At 39.0% G+C, this 19,419-nt stretch overlaps 1 protein-coding gene across 5 annotated transcripts in view; it reads left to right on the forward strand.

Moving 5' to 3' along the window:
• Positions 1 to 19,419, forward strand: part of USP25 (ubiquitin specific peptidase 25) — a 127,166-nt gene that overhangs the window by 23,976 nt on the left and 83,771 nt on the right. For all 5 annotated transcript variants that reach the window (XM_045002162.1, XM_045002158.1, XM_045002160.1 and 2 more), the window contains exons 2-4: positions 5,048 to 5,125; positions 6,979 to 7,123; positions 18,012 to 18,135. In XM_045002162.1, coding sequence (XP_044858097.1) covers positions 5,048 to 5,125; positions 6,979 to 7,123; positions 18,012 to 18,135 — 347 coding nt within the window. The remainder of the gene's footprint in view (positions 1 to 5,047; positions 5,126 to 6,978; positions 7,124 to 18,011; positions 18,136 to 19,419) is intronic.

Genomic DNA, 19,419 nt, shown 5'->3' on the forward strand with positions numbered 1-19,419 from the left:
GCCAGACGAAAAGGTTGGAGACCACTGTTATACATTGTCCCTTGCTTGGGGTGTTGGGAAGTCCTTCAGGGAGGTTACAGTGTGAGCCTTCACTGCTTTTGCCCTGCAGCAATAGTTCCTGTCCTGAGGGGGTTGACCCCAGCTCCCTGCTCTGGGTGTTGTGACCTGGTGCAGGGGTTTACAGTGCTGTTAAGGTGTAACCTTACACCTTACAGCCCCTCCCTGATGACAGAGGTGTGGCCAAGCCAAATTTGAGTGAGTGGTGCGGACACACCTTATGCTAGGAACCAACACATGGAGCAGGGAGTTGGGCCCCGCTCTATGAGATAGATAGCTGTTTTTATGTTTTGTTTTTGTGTTGCCTCACATTTGCAAAATACATGGGGCTGCCATAGAATCGTAGGACTGGAAGGGACTTCGAGAGGTCATCTAGTCCAGTCCCCTGCATTATCTAGACCATCCCTGAGAGGTGTTTGTCTAACCTGCTCTTAAAAATCTCCGACAGGAGATTAACCACTCCGACAGGAAGTTTTTCTTAATGTCCAACCTAAACCTCCCTTGATGTAAAATAAGCCCATTGCTGCTTCTCCTATCCTCAGAGGCTAACAAGATGATTTTTGTTTTTACCCTCTTCTTGTAACAACTTTTTATGTACTTGAAGACTTTTATCTTGTCTCCCTTTGTCTTCTCTTTTCCAGACTGAAAAACTGGGTTTGTTTAATCTTTCCTCATAGGTCATGTTTTCTAGATCTTTAATAATTTTTGTTGCTCTTCTCTGGACTTTCTCCAATTTGTCCACATCTTTCCTGAAATGTACAACCCAGAACTGGACACAATACTCCAACTGAGGCCTAATCAACACAGAGTAGAGCAGAAGAATTGCTTCTTGTGTCTTGCTGTTAACACTCCTGCTAATACATTCCAGTTTGTTCAGACTGTTTTAAAATTTAATCGTATTCTCCAAAGCACTTGCAAGTGCTCCTGGCTTGGTATCATAACACAAACTTTCACTGTATATAATACATAAACTCTGGAAATCTCAGCATAAAAGTAGAATTAGGCAGGCCAAAACAGAATTTGAAGGGCTGCTAGCAAAAGACAGAAACTAACAATTTTTTTTTTGTGGTTTGTTAAATACATCAGAATCAGGAAGCTTGACAAATAATTAGTGGGGCCATTGAATGATTTAGGTGCTAACGGAACACTCAAAGAAGACAAGACCATTGCAGAGACGCTAAATGAATTATTTGCATTGGTCTTCACTGCAGAGAATGTGAGAGAGATCCCACACCTGAGCCCCCCCCCATTTTTTTAGGTGACACATCTGAAGAACTGTTCCAGATTGAGGTGTCAGTAGAGGTGGCTTTGAAACAGATAGATAGTACTGTTTAATTTATCAAAGTCGCAGGACCAGATAGTATTCACCCAAGAGTTCTGAAGGAATTCAGATGTGAAATTGCAGAACTAACTGTGGTATGTAACCTATTGCTTAAATCAGCCTCTGTACCAGATGACCAGAGGATAGCCGTTTTTTAAAAAAAGGATTCAGAGGTGATCCTGGCAGGCTGGTAAGCCTGACTTCAGTACCAGACAACTTTTTTTAAACTATAGTAAAGAACAGAATTACCTGACCCCTAAATGAATGCACAAAGTTGAGGAAATGTAAACGTGGCTTTTGAAAAAGGAAATCGTGCCTCAGCAATCTTGGTATTCTTTGAGGAGGTCAACAAATGTGTGGACCAGGGTGATTCAGTGGATATAGTGTACTTGAACTTTCAGAAAGCCTTTGACAAGGTCCCTCACCAAAGGCTCTTAAGCAAAGTAAGCATTTCATGGGATAAGAGAGGAGGTCCTCTTGTGAATCAGCAGCTGATTAAAAGATTCCTGCCCTTTGTTTATAAATGGTCAGTTATCACATTGGAGCAAGATAAATAGCAGGCCCCCCAAAGATCTGTACTGGGACCAGTGCTGTTCAACATATTCCTAAATGATCTGGGAAAAAAAAGAGCTTATCAGTGGGGTGGCAAAGTTTGCAGATGATATAAAACTACTCAAGATAGTTAATTCCAAAGCTGACTGTGAAGAGTTACAAAGGGATCTCTCAAAACTGGGTGACTAGGCAACAAAGAGGCAGATAAAATTTCAGTGTTGATAAATGCAAAGCAATGCACAGTAGAAAACATAATCCCAAGTATCTGGGCAAAATGACGGAGTCTAAACCAGCTATTATCACTCAGATTTTGGAGTTATCATGGATTGTTCTCAGTGTGCAGTGGCAGTGTTTGTTAGCGTGTTTCTGTTTGTTAATTTTTAGGAACCATTAGAAAGGGATAGCTAATAAGACATAATCATAATGCCACTATACAATTCTGGTTGCCCTGTCTCAAAAAAAGACACATGAGAATTGGAAAAAGTACAGAGAAGGGCAACAAAAATGATTAAGGGAATGGAACAGCTTCTATGTGAGGAGAGAATAAAAAGGCTGGGACTGTACAACTTAGAAAAGAGATGACTAAGGGAGATATGATAGAGGTCTGTAAAATCCTGAATGGTGTGGAGAAAGTGAATAAGGAAGCTTTATTTACCCCTTCACATAACATACAAACCATGGGTCACCCAAATGAAATGAGTAGGCAGCAAGTTTTAAACAAACACAAGGAAGTATTTCTTCTCACAGTCCAGTCAACCTGTGGAACTCTTTTGCCAGGGGATGTTGTGAAGGCCAAAATAATAACAGGGTTCAAAAATGGATTAGACAAGTTGATGGAAGATAGGTCCATCAGCTGCTATTTGCCAAGATGGTCAGGGATGCAACCCCATGCTCTGGGTGTCCCTAGGCCTCTGACTGCCAAAAGTGGGACTGGACAATAGGGGATAAATCACTCAATAATTGCAGTGTTCTGTCAATTCCATCTGAAGCATGTGCCCCCAGCCACTGTTGGAAGACAGCATCGTGGGCTAGATGGACCATTGGTCAGACCCAGTATAGTTATTCTTATGTTCTTATACTGAACAACTGGCCTTCTGTCTCCGCTTATTTGGGCATGAAATAGTGCCTTTCAGTGTAGTGTTACTTTGGGTATTCAGTAGTTTAGAATTATCTATCCAAATGGTGTTTGATTTCTTGGATACAGCTAGTTACAAAGATGAGATAATGAGATGTACACCCTTGTATCAATGTGTGTACTGCATGTACAGATTTGTACTGCATGAATGAAATCTTGGATGGGTTTTATAATGTGTCTACATCTTGTGAAATTTTAAAAACAAACTCTACTAAAAAGTTAACTTGAAAAGGGACTATGTAACCATATCCCCAATATTTATTGTTACAGAAAAGTATTTTGGAATTACTTGGCAAGACACTCACTATTCGTGTATTGTTCCATTTTGAAAATGACTGCATTTAATTTTCATTAATAGGAAGTGCATTTTTTTTTTCAAACCCTCTACTTTACTAGACCTTCTCTTACACATATAATCACTGTTTTGATTTCAGGATGTGGTCAACAACATTAGGAACAAAAAATGTCTTGCAAATGACAGTAAATATTTCCTTCCTTTTCCATCTCCCAGATCAGAAATGTAATTTATTAGTTTAGAGCAGTGGCCAATAATTTTCAAGTTTTGTTGTGATGATTTAGTGAAACTTCAAGAGCTATTATGATCCCTGTTTTTCACACTGTCAGAATGAAGGTATAATTTTTTGAGATGAGTGGAGAAAAAGAAAACAGTTTATTTTTTAAAAGCTATGAAAAAACATTTTAAAATGTACATATTTGTGCTATTATCATGAAACTAAAAATACTACATTTTTAAATGTTACTTCATGAGTGTAGCCGTACTTGAGGGAAGGTTAAGCCATGTTTTCTTTAACTTAGTTATTAATACTTGTTTTCATTAGCTCTTTAGATTATCAGATCATATTGGCAGATATAAAGTGCACCAGATGTTTGCATGTTATGATGTTCATTGCTAGAAGGGGATTGATAGTTAAAGAGCCAGAGTAAAATTTAGAAGGGAAAATTGGAGAGAGTGCTGATTTCAGATGCTTTGTCTTATTCCACAGGAATGCTTTTTTTTAACTAGGGGGGAAAAAACCCCATACAGCTGCATTTATCAGTGCAAAATAAAATAAAAAAATTCCACATTTGGCGGAAAATAATGAGGTGAATTTCTGAGCTCTGACAATTCAAACGGTTAGGATTTAAAACTTGTTACATATGCAAAGTAAATTATTGAGGGATGAGCGCATTTGTGATGTCTGAAGAAATTATTTACGAAATAAAGAAGTTATTTAGTTAAAATTACTTTCTGAGCATGTTCAATTGACTGTTTTCCTTACATACTTTAAAGCCCCGGTCATGTAATTGGCTCTATACAGAAGGACCATGGCAGCCTTATGGAGCCCCTTTGATGCCACTGAGGCTTCAAACAGGTGCAAAGGTCTGCTCACATGGATCCAGTTGCAGGATTGGCAGGGAGGAGGTTTACAGTGAACACACACAGTAGATAGTTGGGTCTCCTAAGCTAATGTTTAGGTTATCATTGCTGAGACCATTTGCAGCTAGCCAACCAGTCATTCCCTCTGTTATGTAACCTACTTACTCCTCAGCACCCTTAAAAACAGTCTAGGAAGGGCCGCCAAAAGGGGAGTTGTGGTTTTCTGTCAGGCGCCAGTGGATGCAATCTGAAATTTCACACATGCTCCCCGGCTTTCTGGAGTGCACAGCCTGAGAGCAGGAAAATGCATAAAGGAATGTGCAATCTGTCTTTGTGCATGTTCTTTTGTATCTCTCAAAGAAATACAGATAAATACACACAACTTTTTACTGATGTATTAAGGGTAAGAATTAAGGTGCATAAGTCATGGGAGAAACTAAAATACATGATGCCCCATGCTAACTCTCCTATGTTTTGGATATGTACACAATATATATCTTTCTGTAATTTATAAGGGTACACTATTTTTAGACCAAATTAAAGTAACACAATTATTTTGTCATTATGTAGATATTATTCTGACCATTTATTTATTTGTTTACAGCACCAGCAAACATTTTTGAATCAGCTGAGGGAGATCACTGGTATCAATGACATCCAAGTACTGCAACAGGCCTTGAAGGTATGGTGGATTTTTAATGAATATCTAACTGATGGGAAGCAGCATGCACATGCTGTGAGTTAACCTCCTGTGATGTCACTGTCTAGCTCTACTAAAGATCTTAACAACAAGACCTGATATTCCTTACGCGAAAAATAAGTTGGAAACTTAAAAAAAAAAGAGGGTGGTCAGGCGGAGGGGCTAGTGCTTGGTTGTTGCATTTATCTATCAATCAGAAAATAGCATTAAAGGTAGCATACTGATTCTTTTCTATGGCATTTCCCTTTTAGTGGAACAATGGCACAACACCTATTAATGGTTTCTTGTGTAATTTGAAAGCACAAAATTGATATCTGGTTCGATATTAATATCAATTGATGTGGTGGGTGGGTTATGTTTAAAAAGAAGGAAAATATTCTCTAGCCATTTCTGTCATCACTGTTAACTTCCCTGCTATTTTATGATGCACCCCCCAAAAAAATAAAAAAAAACCCTGAGAGGATTATTTTATTTTTCCTTCCTTCCTTCCTTCCTATGGTATTTTTTTACCTTAGAAATATCAGGCATATGAAGTGTTGTCTTCCCTGGTTGTGTTGGACGACCTTTTGGTTATCTGGCCAGGTTTTCAGGGAATGAATCTTAAACAAAATATTCATTCAACCAAAATGTTAATTAGGCACTGAAGTTGAAGACAACAAAAACTAAAGCATCTCAGGCCTCATCCGCACAGTTTATGCACAGTCTAACTGTTGGTTAAGGGTGTGCTAGATGGTGGCTTTTTTTTTCTTTGTTTAAGCTATGTAATTAGTGACTCTACTGTCCCACTGTAGAGTCAAAACAGTTATATCCCTTATAATTTATATATATTATTCCACTTTCCATACTGGAACAGCTGTACTGATATAAGATACCTTTATGCTAATATAACTGCATCCTCATGGTGGGTTAAATATTGGTTTAGTTAAAGCAGTATAACTTTTCTAATGTAGACAAGACCCTTCAGCAGATTGAATAAGGATCTCTTCCTGTCTTAATTTGTCCTCATTTGCTCTCTCTTGACTCTTGTGATAACATAATTTCACTAGTTCTTCAGTTGTCATAAATTCTTGCTGAGCAAACAAGACCTACTTTTTTTTGTGGGGGGGGGATGAGGGGGCAGGAGGGGGGAGGGAGAGGCACAGCAGGAGTATAAACCTCCACATTTTTCTTTCCCATAAAACTAAATAAAATTCCCCTCCCCTCAAGCTTACTTTTCAATCCATTGTACAAAAATACACACACAATCTTTTCCCTCCTTCCCCAAGAAAAAAAACAACAAAAGAAGAAAAGTGCGAGGGGGAGGGGGAGGGACTGTATTTTTAACATGTGTATGTCTGTTACTCCTGGTTAAATTTAGACTAGAGGAAATGTCGTCAACTGAATACCTGAAGCCTTAAAAATAAAAGGCCAGATCCTCAGGTAGCATAATTTGGCTTAGTTCTGTTGAAGTCAATCAAGCTGTGCCAAATTACAGTAGATGAGAGTGCCATTTGAAATTTATAATTTACAGTGCTTTTTTAACTAATTTCTTTTTGGATGGGTACAACTCTAATGAAGAGTAATTACAGAAGAAACCTGTTGACTGCTCTGTCTTATAATTGGAAGTAGACATTATGCCCACAACATTATTTGATTAGAAAGTAGCCAAGTATATAAAATAAAAGTTTGAAGAGTTAAAATGGTTTTAGGTTGTCGCTTTCTAAACAGAATTTAACGTGGAAAAAATGAAGTGCAGTTGGTTGTATGACAGTGGAAGTTGATCATAACAAACTCATTCTGGCCTACCATTTAAATTTTAAAAAAAGTGAAGTCTCTTTTTCTGTTGACATTTAAAGGACAGCAATGGGAACTTGGAATTAGCGGTGACTTTCCTTACTACAAAGAATGCCAAGGTTCCTCAGCAGGAGGAAGCAACTTACTATCAAACAGCACTTCCTGGCAATGACAGATACATCAGTGTGGGAAGCCAGGCAGACACAAGTAGGTATTTCTTTCTCTATATAAACTATTTTTAAAGCAAAGAAACTAAGAACTTGGCTGTAAGAGATTTACCATCAATTCTGCTTGTAAATTCCCTAACTTCACATTTCCTAGGTTTTCAGTTGCTCGTTTCTTTCAGCATAAATTTGACTTTCTTCAGCTACCTCTCGATTTTTTTTAACGTGTTCATTTTTGCTATTAGTTAGAAATTGAACTGTACCTACAACATATTTTTGCCCATTGTGGGGTTCCTGGTTGAGGCATGCCAGTTCAAGAAGGGTAAGTAGCTTTAAAGAGAGGCAAAAGTCCACAAACATAGGAGTACTTCAAACCTGAATAAAAATAAATACTAAAGCCATAAATACAATGTTATAGAAGTAATGCCACATATGCATTTTAAGGACCCTATATTGATAGTCAGTGGTGTCCACGAGCTAAACTGATAACAGCAGGTGTTAAGCATGCTTTCTGCCTCTCAGGATTAACTCCCAAATTTGTTAAGAAGTTGGCAGTTGTCCCATGAAAAAGATAAACCATTAAAAATGGTTAATATTGTTTAATATGGGAGGCATTATTTTCTGATTTTTCCTTTGTGTTGACCTTTTTCTTATGTTAAGAGTATTTTTTCAGTCCTGGAGAGGACACTCGTCTTGCCCCCATATCAATGCTTTATAGTCACATGTTTCAGCATTTGTTACCTAAAGTAGAAATTATTCTCTAAAGAGATAAGAGAAATAATGTGGAAGAAACAGAGTGTATTGAAGGGTGTGTACGATGGATTTGAGTTCTATAGTAACTTCTGAATTTTCTGTTAATTTTTGTTTGTGTTTCTAATCTCTTAAACACAAACCTAACATTGAATTTTTTAAATTCTTTGCACCATACCCGCAAGCGGTGCAAATCTGGATACCTTAACTGAAGTCAATTCTGCTTTGAAAGAGCATGGGCTCTTGCTCTTATGTTACTACCACCTCCTGAAATAAAAACTAAGTAAAGACATTTTGTTCAGGGTTAGGGTTTCATATTATTTTAAGCAGACATTATCCATTATAAAATCTAGTTTTGCCTCCAACTCCAGTAGTTGAAAGAGTAGACTTGTATCATTTTAAAGCTTATTTATTTTTGGAATAGTTGAGCTAGTTCAAGTTTTCAGCAGTACAGCGCAGAAAAGTGTTAACCCTCTGTGTTTCTGGTCTACCTTCATAAAATTTATCAGGTACATTATGGAAAATTAGAATTTCCCAAGAATAAATTTAAAATTAAAACATTGTGTAACTGTCATGGAGTGTGGGGGGAGACAAGGCCCTGCACCTCTAGCTTCCTGCGATTCAACATGACTCTCAGCCAGCCAGTAAAACAGAAGGTTTATTTAGACGACAGGAACACAGTCCAAGACAGGTCTTGCAGGTACAGACAACAGGACCCCCTCAGTTAGGTCCATGGGGGGGGCAGGGAGGCCAGAGCCCTTTGGGAGGCTAGAGCCCATCTGGGCTCCCCTCCATTTTCCCAGCAGCTCCAAACTGAAACTCCCTTCAGCCATCTCACCCAGCCTCCCTCCGGCTCCTCCCCCACCATTTGTCCATTTCCCCCGGGCAGAGGTATCACCTGGCTCCAACCCCCTTCCTGGTATCCTACATGCTCAGGTATCCTCCCTCAAGGCAAGTCTCCCATCCCCAATGCAGACAGTCCCAGCAAAACTCCCCTGCAACCTTCCCAGGCCAACACTCCCCACTCAGCATTCAAAGAACACATCAAGAACATTCCCACTTCGTCACAGTAACTAAAGTAATTTAGGTCTGGGTAAAGTCAGAAAAGCTTCTGTACCAAAATGGTGCATACTTAACATATCAGCTTCCTCTGTGGATCCAGAATCACATCTGCATACTTTTCTGAGATGCAGGAGTTTGCTACTGCAATATTTACAACTATTATTCCAGAGCAAGTACAGATAAGGGATAACTAGTTGGATTCTGTTGTCGCTCGTGTTTCGTTAACTACTCTATTGATGAAAAAAGTCCAGTTGCAGAATCACATTCTGCCCTCATTTATACCCCATGTAATCTTACTGGAGACAAGAGGGTTGTATAGGATGTAACAGAGGGTATAATCTGGCCCACAGAATGCACGAAATAGAGCACATCGTGACTTTGAAATCCATGCTTAATTTGCAGCACTGGTCATTAGAAAAAATAAATCTTTATGGCTCTGAAACTGATTAAATATTGAAAGATAATCAAGAAGGTAGCAACCATTGTGGAGTAAAAACACTTGACATTTTGGAGACTGACATCCCTTATGTTATCTGCTGCTGACTGTTCAAGTTCATTGGCATCAAAGCTAGAGAGCCCTTAATTCCTTGCAGGCTAGCTTTAGGTCACAGAATTCATGTATTTTGGAGTCTCATCCTAGTTTATTTCTGCATGAGAAGACCGCTAAATTTCGTCTGTCTCTGATGAAGAGAAATCCCTGACCAGGATAGCAGAACTTTTGCATATCAGGAGAGAGGAGACTTTGCAGAACTTTGAGAAACTTCAAGCTACACTATTCTCTGCTCAATCCATTCTCTGCTGATAAGTACCTTTATCGCATCCACTACATTTGTTCACAATTTCTTTATAAATAGAAAAAGCTCAAAACAAATCACCAGGACACTCTGTTGCAATCAGAGTATGAAGAGGGAGAGAGAATAGGACGGTGGTTGATTTGAGAGGAGAATGGAAGTAAACGTGGGTTAAGACGAAATACAAAACCACAGTAACATGATTATTTTAACCTTCATCATTCCCTTCAATGAAGAGGGATGTTGATGCCACTGATGGCAGTGTTTTGACATTTAAATTTGTTGAACCCCATTAAATAATTACGCCTTGGTGGGGTATCTCAAGATAAACTCATCACATCATGCCCTACTACTTAATCATCCATATTCATTTGAAATTTAAGATGTCATGAGTCAGCTACATGCAGAGTGCTATAGTTTCTTAGCCATCCAGACTGGGAATAAGAGGTCAAGGGATAAATACTGGAAACTCAGTCCCTTACCAGGGGGAAAAAAATCTGTTTATTGTGGCTTTTGAGTGTATGCCAAGCAAAAAGGCATAGTTGGCTTATTCTTGAGGTTATTGGCTTAACTGGCTCTATACTATTGAAAGATGCTTACTTAGTAAAGAATAAAATATCTGGTTGAGCCACCAAGTACATTATCCAACATGGAAGGAAGTGTTAGGAAACTGAAGTTCCTCAAAAGTAGTAGGCTTTCTGCCCAGACCCTGTTTATAGCAAATTACTGGCTTGTCAGCAGTTGGGAAAAGCTATTAATTGAATGTTGAATTGTTAAGATTTTAAAAACATGACTAATTAATGAAAATAAAGAACCTTTCCACTCCTACCTTTTACACTGCTTTATATTTTGTAAATTTGGTTTACTACTTATCAGAAATTAATTCAGTATTAAACACAAAGACCACATTATCACAAAAGCCTTAATACACTTGTGCATGCCAAACTTTGCATGTCCCAACACCTGCATGTACAGTTTTCTAGCACCAACAGCTGCATATACAGTTGATTTGATTAACTCTGTGTGCAAGTGGTAGTCAGTTTGAGTGTATGCAAATAGAAACCATAACATGAAAACTTGTTAAATGTTGGGGTTGTTGCAATATACCCATACAAAAATTCTGATCTAGAGTTTTTGTTGTATCATGTGGATCCCAGGCACAAAAGAGACCTTGCAGTTTTTTGCAAAAAGACCACTGCGCCTATAGCAACGCAAAAAACTAGAGAAGTACAGTAGTGTTTAATAATGCTGTGCCAGTATAGGGCACTTGAAGCACTTCCTACCTGAAGTTCAGTGCTTTTAGTAGCATGATTTAAAACAACTCACCTCAATTTATTTTTGTCTGGGGATGTTAGTCAGAACTGTTACATTGTTAAACATAGTATTTATTTTCTCCTTTTTATTTGAGAAACTTAAAGAATCCAGGATTAGGGGAGGAAGCAGCAGCGAAAGAGGGAGAAATTCATTTTAGAAAAATATTGTCTTTGGGTCAAACTTCAGCCAAGCCTTGCAGAAATAACCACACGCCTCTCTGTTCTAAAGTACAGGAATTTCTCTCCCTCATACCACTAAAATTTTATCAAATTCTAAGTACTGAAATATTTAATGTATAGAAATTATTCTTCTGTGTAACTCTTAAGCTCCTCTGGCAGAGACAGTTTTATGAGTGTAAAAGTCCCTTGCACATCTATGGAGCTATATTAACTAGAGAGTCACAGGCTTTGTTGCTTCTGTAGGCTGAGCTTGTTGCACACGCTTAGGGGCTCCTTGCATTCCTCTTTTTCCCCATAAACTCCTTGTGTGCCAAATTCTTCTCCCTCTCTATTTCAGGGACCCCCTGCAACACTACTGCTTTTGTTGTCATGCCAAAGGCTGTATGTCCCTTGATTCCTCCCTATGGCATATGCCACGGGCTCTGTGTGCCCCACCCGATACCATTGCCCCCATTCTCTCCCTGTGGTGGGCTCAGTGTTCACCCACATTTACCCCTGTCCCTCCACCATTTTTACTTATTTTCTTTCTGTTTGGAAGATGAGTCACTCTGGATGTCAAAATTTAAGCTATATTGGGATTGATGGGCTGGACTGAGATGAGGATTGGTGTTTGTTTGTGGTTGCTATCGATTGGTTCTTCGATCTGTAGACAATAGGAAAGCTGTTGGTGCTGAGTCTGCAAACTGGATCCCAGAGGCTCCGTATTCACCCATTTCCCTCTTCTGGTTTTTTGATTTTCATCAAAATCAATAGGGTTCTGCCCGTTGGTGCTCACAACATTGCCCGGAATTGATTGGATGCCACATTCAAAAGGTAACACTTTAAGAACAAAGAAATTCCATGAAGTTTGAGTCTAGGACCGTGGTGAGCAAGCTATGGCCCGGGGGCAGCATCCGGACCTCCAGACGTTTTAATCCAGCCCTCGAGCTCCTGCTGGGGAGCAGGGTTGGGGGCTTGCCCTATTCTCTGCGGCTCCTGGAAGCAGTGGTGTTCCCCCTCCCCCCGGTTCCTACATGTAGGGGCAGCCAGGGGGCTCTGCACGTTGCCCAAGCACTGCCCCTGGAGCTCCCATTGGCTGGAACCGTGGCCAATGGGAGCTGCAAGGGTGGTGCCTGCAGATGGGGCAGCACGCAGAGCTGCCTGGCTGCACCTCTGCATAGGAGCCAGATGGGGGAGGGACATGCTGCTGCTGTTGTTGTTGTTTCTGGGAGCTGCTTGAGGTAGATGCCACCTGGAGCCTGCACCCCTCACTCCCTCCCATGCCCCTGCCCCAGCCCTGATACCCCTCCTGCCCTTGAACCCCTCTATTCCAGCCTAGAGCACCCCCCCTGCACCCCCAACTCCTCATCCCCAGCTCACACCTCAACCTCCAATTTCATGAGCATTCATGGCCCGCCATACAATTTCCATATCCAGATGTGGCCCTTGGGCCAAACAGTTTGCCCACCCTGTTCTAGGATCTCACTTTGCTTAGACAGTAATAAATAAATTATTATGTAATCTTAACTCTTTAATCTCAATATGGCAACAGTTTGAAAATCTTGGTCTTCCCATACTCATCAGCTTTTCATTCAACAGACCAAAATCTTAATTTTCCTTCTCCTGTGCCTGCAGTTGTGTGTCCATGGTTGTTTACTGCATGCTCCCAGGTTCAGTTGCCACTCATTGTCTGTGTCTCCTGGTGAGTGTCATAGCCTTCTCACTCTTCCAGGTTCCTCCCATTTGCTTTTTCCTTTTAGTGCCATTGATTTCACTCTAGTAAAATCTTTGACATTAAGAACTCAAATAGTGCAATAATTGTCTCTTAAAAACACAACTCCGTTAAACTAGAATATGAATAGTTTATTTTAAATAATCTGATGGGAACTTCCTGAGTAAGCAAACTGAGTGTATGAGTTGGAGAAAAATGGACCAGTAGTGTCTGTATATTGGCATACTTGAAATGTTTTCACTTATTAACCCCATTTGTGGCAATACACAATGCGTAGGGAGGATTTCAAACACTGGACCTTATGCACCACAAATACATACAGCTGCATAGATTAAAAAGCAAAACAAAAAACCAAGAACTATCAAAAGCAAGAGCCAGTTCCAATAGTAGTTCCACTATTCATCTGTGTACACTAATTGTTTGTGAGTAAAGGTCGCTAGTGTACCCAGCTAGACCTTTTGAAGATCATGTCACCTTCTTTCCTATTCAAAATTAATCTTTCTGAACAGCAGATATAGCATTTTTGAGTCTTTGACTGAAACTGATGTTTCAATACTATTGGCATAACTCTGAGGAGCTGCTTTGCTTATTAACAAAATTAAGAGGTCGTTGTTGTTTTGTCCCACAATAATCATATTTGGCTGCAAAGTTTGAGAATAAATTCTGTTCCTCTTATAGGATCATTTGTAAGGGCTTGGTCCAAAGGTGACTTAATTATGGTGTATAAATACCTTCATGGGGAGAAAACACTGTGTCCTTTAATCTAGCAGAGAAAGGTATTACAAGAACCAATGGCTGGAATTTAAAGCCAGACAAATTGAAATCAGAAATAAAACATATTTTTTCACAGTGAGGGTGAATAACTATTGGAACAAACTACCAAGGGAAGTGTTGGATTCTTTATCTCTTGAAATGTTCAGATCAAGACTGGATGCCATTCTGGAAGATGTGCTTTAGTCAAACACAAGTTAGTAGGGCCAAATCTGGAGTAACTGGGTGAAATTCTACATATGGCCTGTGTTATATGGGTCAGACCAGATGATCTAATGGCCTCTTCTGCTTTAAAATCTATGAATCAGTAGTTATCCAGACACAAGCCTCACTAAAGGTATTTCAATTCAGAACCGTTAGCTCCAAAATCTAAATTCCTACTTAATCAGTCAAAGGATAAGCTTTAAAAATGAGTAGGTTCATCATGCTCCAGTAGAAGTCGCTATTTAATAACCACAAGCCACTGGTTCAGTGTTGCAGCAGTATGTAAACTCATAAATCAAAGGAACATCATAAATCAGATGAACAATCAGCCAATGTAACCAATGACTATGCAAAATTCAAAGTTAGACCCTTTCATTTTCAAGGTATTGCACCAAAGGACTTCAGTACACTTAAGAGTTAACTAGCTACAAAATATTAATCAGAATTTAAAAAACAAACACTGTTTGAATTTTTCTTGGGGGGACACCATGTATGCTTGGAGAATCGGGAATTAGTATATAGAGAACAATCGAAGTACATTAGAAAAGGAAGTTTAGGTAACATCAGTTTTCAGCTATGGGTTATCGCCCATTCAGTGCCACAAATTAATTACAGTGAATGTGTATATGATGAAAGGGATAAGTAATAGGTAGTAACTGTTTGTTTGTTTGGGGAAAAATGCATATGAACACATGAGAAGTGAAGTACAATTTATAAAAGAAAATCATATAGCACCTGAGCTAAAGCCTTTTGAAACCAATTGGAGCATTTCTGTTGACATCAGTGGGCTCGGAATCAGGCACCATATAAACTAAAGCTGTTTGGTGATGTGTAATTATATGTCATCTTTAAAAATACTTTTCACTAGCAAAATTTTTAGGAACAAAGTGTAGATGGGGAATCTCCTTTTTGTTTTAATACTATATGATCAACTTCTGTTCTTAGTTCACCAATTAAGAGTACATTTTTGTGATGTTCTTAGCATTTAGGCTAATAGTACATGTTAATAAACATTTAAAATATTAAAAATGTGTTGTCCATTAACCAGAAAAAAGGAAAAAAATACAATTTTGGCAAAGTGTCAGTGGACTTTGACCTTGAAATATTTTGGCAGCCTTTGCTTTTTTAGCAGTGGGAACTTATGTCTAGGCTCGATGCAGGGTAGTTTGCAGTGATAAAACTACTGTGTTTTGTGTCTTGGATGCTATTTGTGTGTGTGTGTGTGTGTGTGTGTGTGTAAAGAAAATGAGATTTCCAAGTTTTTATTTTTCACTTAAATATTGACTCTTCCTTTTAATTTTTGTATAAGATGTGGATAACTCAAAGATTTCTTATCAACCCCAATGAAAAAGGAATGGTTGCAGAAGCCTCCACCTCTCCAAAGAAGTGACTGATGTAATCCTAGATTCACCTAATTAATGAGGATGCCCATTTATTCCAACCTGCTTTTCCCCCAAACTAACCTTTCACCATCGTGGATCACTTGATGATAACCTGTCTGTTCATTCCCTTTGGGGCACCTGCCATTGGCCACTGTCAGAGGACAGGATACTGAACTTGATGGACTTTGGTCTGACCCAATATGGCTGTTCTTATGTTCATCCTTTATTAGTTGTGATCACTACCAGCACTCTGCAACTGGAAATATAGGAAACTTTCAGTGAGACTGCAGGGTTGCTAAGTGCCTACCAGCAAATGGGTGGGAAATGCATAATAACAGATAATTATAAATTGTGGAGCTGTAACTCATTAAATGGTTTTGGCAATGACAGAAACTGAAATTGTTACTTTTAAAATTTTTTTGAACAAGTGGATCAGAGCCCTAAATCAATATGCTGCCCACTGGATAACACTCCCAACTGCTTTACTGCCTCTTTTCTCTGCAATTGTTATTAATGTATTTTTTTAATCTGCCATCAGTGAAGTGTTCATACTCCAGCTCTGAATGGCCAAGTCTCTCAGTTTGCAGGTGTGGTGCCATATTTGTAAATTTCCAGTTTTTTGTCTGAATTGGCATGTACAGAATACTAAAATCCATAATGCATCAGGTGTTACACTCAGCTAATAAGGAAGCTATCATTTCATAATGGATTTAGCCCCCTCTGGAGTGAGATTTGCAAGCCTGAGACTCTAAATGTTCTTTTAAAAAAATAAAAAATCAATTCAGGAACTGTTTCCAAGCATCACATAGATTCTTAAAGTAAAATGAGTTACTTTGCTGTTATTCTTGCTGTTGTTTATTACTAAGGTGCTATAGATGTGTATATTGCTTTACAGGTAAGAAGACATGGTTGCTGCCACTAAGGGCTCAAAATCTAAATTAAATTGAATTTCAACCAAATAACAGAGACCCTGGTGGAAGTTGGTGAGGAGAAATGCAGTGGGAGAAGGGCCAGTGCTATGCCTAATTTCTGAAGATGTGAGAAAAGAACTGTCGTTTCTTAGCTGCAGCTTCTATTTGCGATTGGTGTGTAGCTATGGAAATGATTGTAACATCTCACTTTCAGTGTATTATTTTGATTCAACAGAAAGTATCCACAGCTATATAAGACTGGGAAAATAGTGGATACTGACTCCACCACAGGCTAATCTATCAGGGGAAAGCTAAAACGAGAAGTTCTTGGGAATGAGTTACAAAGGCTAGGCAGTGAAAGGGGAAATGTAAACAAATTGCCTCACCTCCTTTCCTCTATAACTCCCAAGTTTGTAGCTCTCTATTCTGTCACCCGCCTCCCATCTGCTTTTAACATTGCTTTTAGGCTGGAGTTACCCTTGGCATAGCTGCTTTGTTTGACTTTGCTCTGGCCCTTAAGAACAGGAAAGAAAGTGAAAATGGCACTGCACTGATTCTGGGTTTGACATCATACAGGTACACGTGAGGGTCATCTTTGTACAACATAATTCCTTCCCTCCCGCTGACTTGCAAAGTGGGATTTTTCAGCCATGGAAAGTCTGATACATTCAGTCCCCTGTCCTTCTAGCAGTCTTGCACAGCTGGCCATCATTCCCATTAGCCTGACTGCCCTGGGAAGAGTTTCTCTGCTTGACTGGAATGCATAATTTAGCAGTGGGAGGCTGCTAGAGAGAATATACTTCCTCTGCTGAGTAAAGAAGAGTTTCTACTGCTGCATAGAGTAGGTTGGGAAGTTTACATAAGTTATGTTTGCTGGCAGCTGATAAAATTATTTTGTGTGTGTGTGTGGTTACTGCTATTGTAGGGAAAGTAAGAAATAGGCCCCTTACATTTTTAATCATTTGGTTAAAAAAAAAAAAAAAGGCTGGATGGATTGCCAGAGTGGGGACTCTTATTTTGAACCTCAATCTCTGATCATTTTTCTTTGATGTTTTTGGTAATTGAATGTTGTGCTGGTTGCTTCCACTATTCAGATTTAAGGAAATTCAACATGTTTAGTTTCAAACTAAAAAAGTGTGAGAGGGAGAATGGGAGGAAAAATGGAGGGAAGGGAAGATTTAGCCTAATAATGTTCTGACTCCTTGCTTAGGTCTTAATCCTGCAAATGCCTATGTATGTAATTACCTTACCTACATCACTAATCTCACTGACTGTGTTTATACAATACACATGCAAGCGTTAGCAAGATTGTGCTTTTGTCTGTGTTTTGGGGACATTCAGCACGCATTGCTCTATGTGAGATAATAGTGACTATTCCCTGAAGATATCCTTTAAGGAAAATCTGTTTTCATCAAACGTAATTTGGGAAAAAGCAGTATCTTGGCCTTGATAAAGACAGTTACACCACTGAACTTAAAAGCAGTAGTAGAGAAGGGACTTTGCAGGAAGCTATAAGTTTGCAGAACCAGTCCTATATTGATGGGTAACTTGATGGAGACCACTTGGGAAACAGGAAGCCTTTGGAAAAGGGAAAAATGCTCTTTGTAGAGCATTAGTTACAAAGGAACAAGTGTTGTATTTTTCTTTTTCTTCCTTATTTTAATTATCATGTAGGAGAGGGAGTAGGTAGTGAAGACATTAAGATTAGTGGTGGAAAGCAAGCCAAAAGAAGTGAATTTTGAGGAGGAATTTGAATCTGGTTTAGCAGTCCATGCTGGTTTTGTGTCCTCTACCGTAAGATTTATTTTTCATTCTGTTTCACTTTTAATTTTGAGAAAGATAGTTTTGCTTTTCAGATGTGATTGATCTCACTGGAGATGATAAAGATGATCTTCAGAGGGCAATTGCCTTGAGTTTGGAGGAATCAAACAGGGCATTCAGGGAGACTGGAATAACAGATGAGGAACAAGCCATTAGCAGGTAAACAAACAACTTACATAAAGCAGAAATAAAATTTTAAAAGACTCAGAGATTGGCCTGTGTTTCCCCCCCCCCCCCCATCTAATAAAGTAGAACTTGTTAATTTTCATCTGTTGTGCTGCTGATACATCTGGCTTCAGGAGTGTTGCTTTACTGCACTGTATGCTTTCTGTTGAAAAACCAGCCCTCTATTTTTAATTAGAAATTAATGGTATATTTCATGGCTGCACATTTGCTTAAATACCTAGGACCAGTTTGGAAGCAGAGACCTTTGATCAATTTTTTCTAAAATCAAACCTAAAATTGAAAGACATTTCTATGGTGTATTTGGGAAAGAGTTCGAAAGCAAAATATGATTACGAAGCTAACCACTTCTTTGTATGCTTGCAATGTTCATTATTACGATAACACTTTTTCACTTCTGTGGCAGAAAAGTATAATTTTGTTAGTGTTCTTAAATTTTAGCAGAAACAAGAGCTGCCACATTACAGGTGGCAACATGTTTTTTTGTTACAAAACTTGTTTGTTTCAGAGGGTCAGAATTCTGAAAAACATTCACATTTTGGACTGAAATTTTCTAGACTTGGTTTTGCCTAAGGTGGAGGGGTGGGATGAGGGTGTGTTTATTTTTGCTAAAAAGTTTAAAAAAAGAAAAAATGGAAAATATATTGTGACCTCTTTTGTGAACAGCTAGTACAGCTGAAATGAGTCTTGAAAGTTGCAATTAACTGTGGATATAGTTCTCGCTGAAGAGCTATGCATGGCCTTTCTGTGGAGGAAAGTAGCTTTCATTTGACCGAAGGTACGAGTGTTTGAAAGTGAGGTACTGCCCAGTTGCAATGGTTATTTGGTAATCTTGTTAAGTGTGCACCTAACTGAGGTTTTTGTGCATGCCTTTGGTTCCCACAGAAAGTTAAGCTGCTCTAGCTGTTGTTGCTTTATCCTCCAAAATGGCCCTTTACCTTAAGTCTGAGACAAGTTGGAGCTAGGAGGCCTACCACAACAATTGCATTGCTTAGCACATTGTGTTTAGCAAAGTCAGAGATATAATGAAAAGGCTTCTTCTCTGAAGTGTAATTTCCCACCTTTCCCTTCAATATTTTTCTTTGAAAAATAGAAACTGTACTAATTGCAAACGTAAACATGCCCATTAAAGATAGTTCTTCCCATACATCTGGAAGGCTATTTAGTGATCAGGGTCCTCTCATTATTGGACTAGTTTAAAATGTCTGACATTCCTTAGGATGACAGGAGGGGCTGAGACAAGAGGGAGATTTGCTCCTG

This window comes from Mauremys mutica, chromosome 1 (genome assembly GCF_020497125.1).
Source record: "Mauremys mutica isolate MM-2020 ecotype Southern chromosome 1, ASM2049712v1, whole genome shotgun sequence".
In the NCBI taxonomy this organism is placed as follows: Eukaryota; Metazoa; Chordata; order Testudines; family Geoemydidae; genus Mauremys; species Mauremys mutica.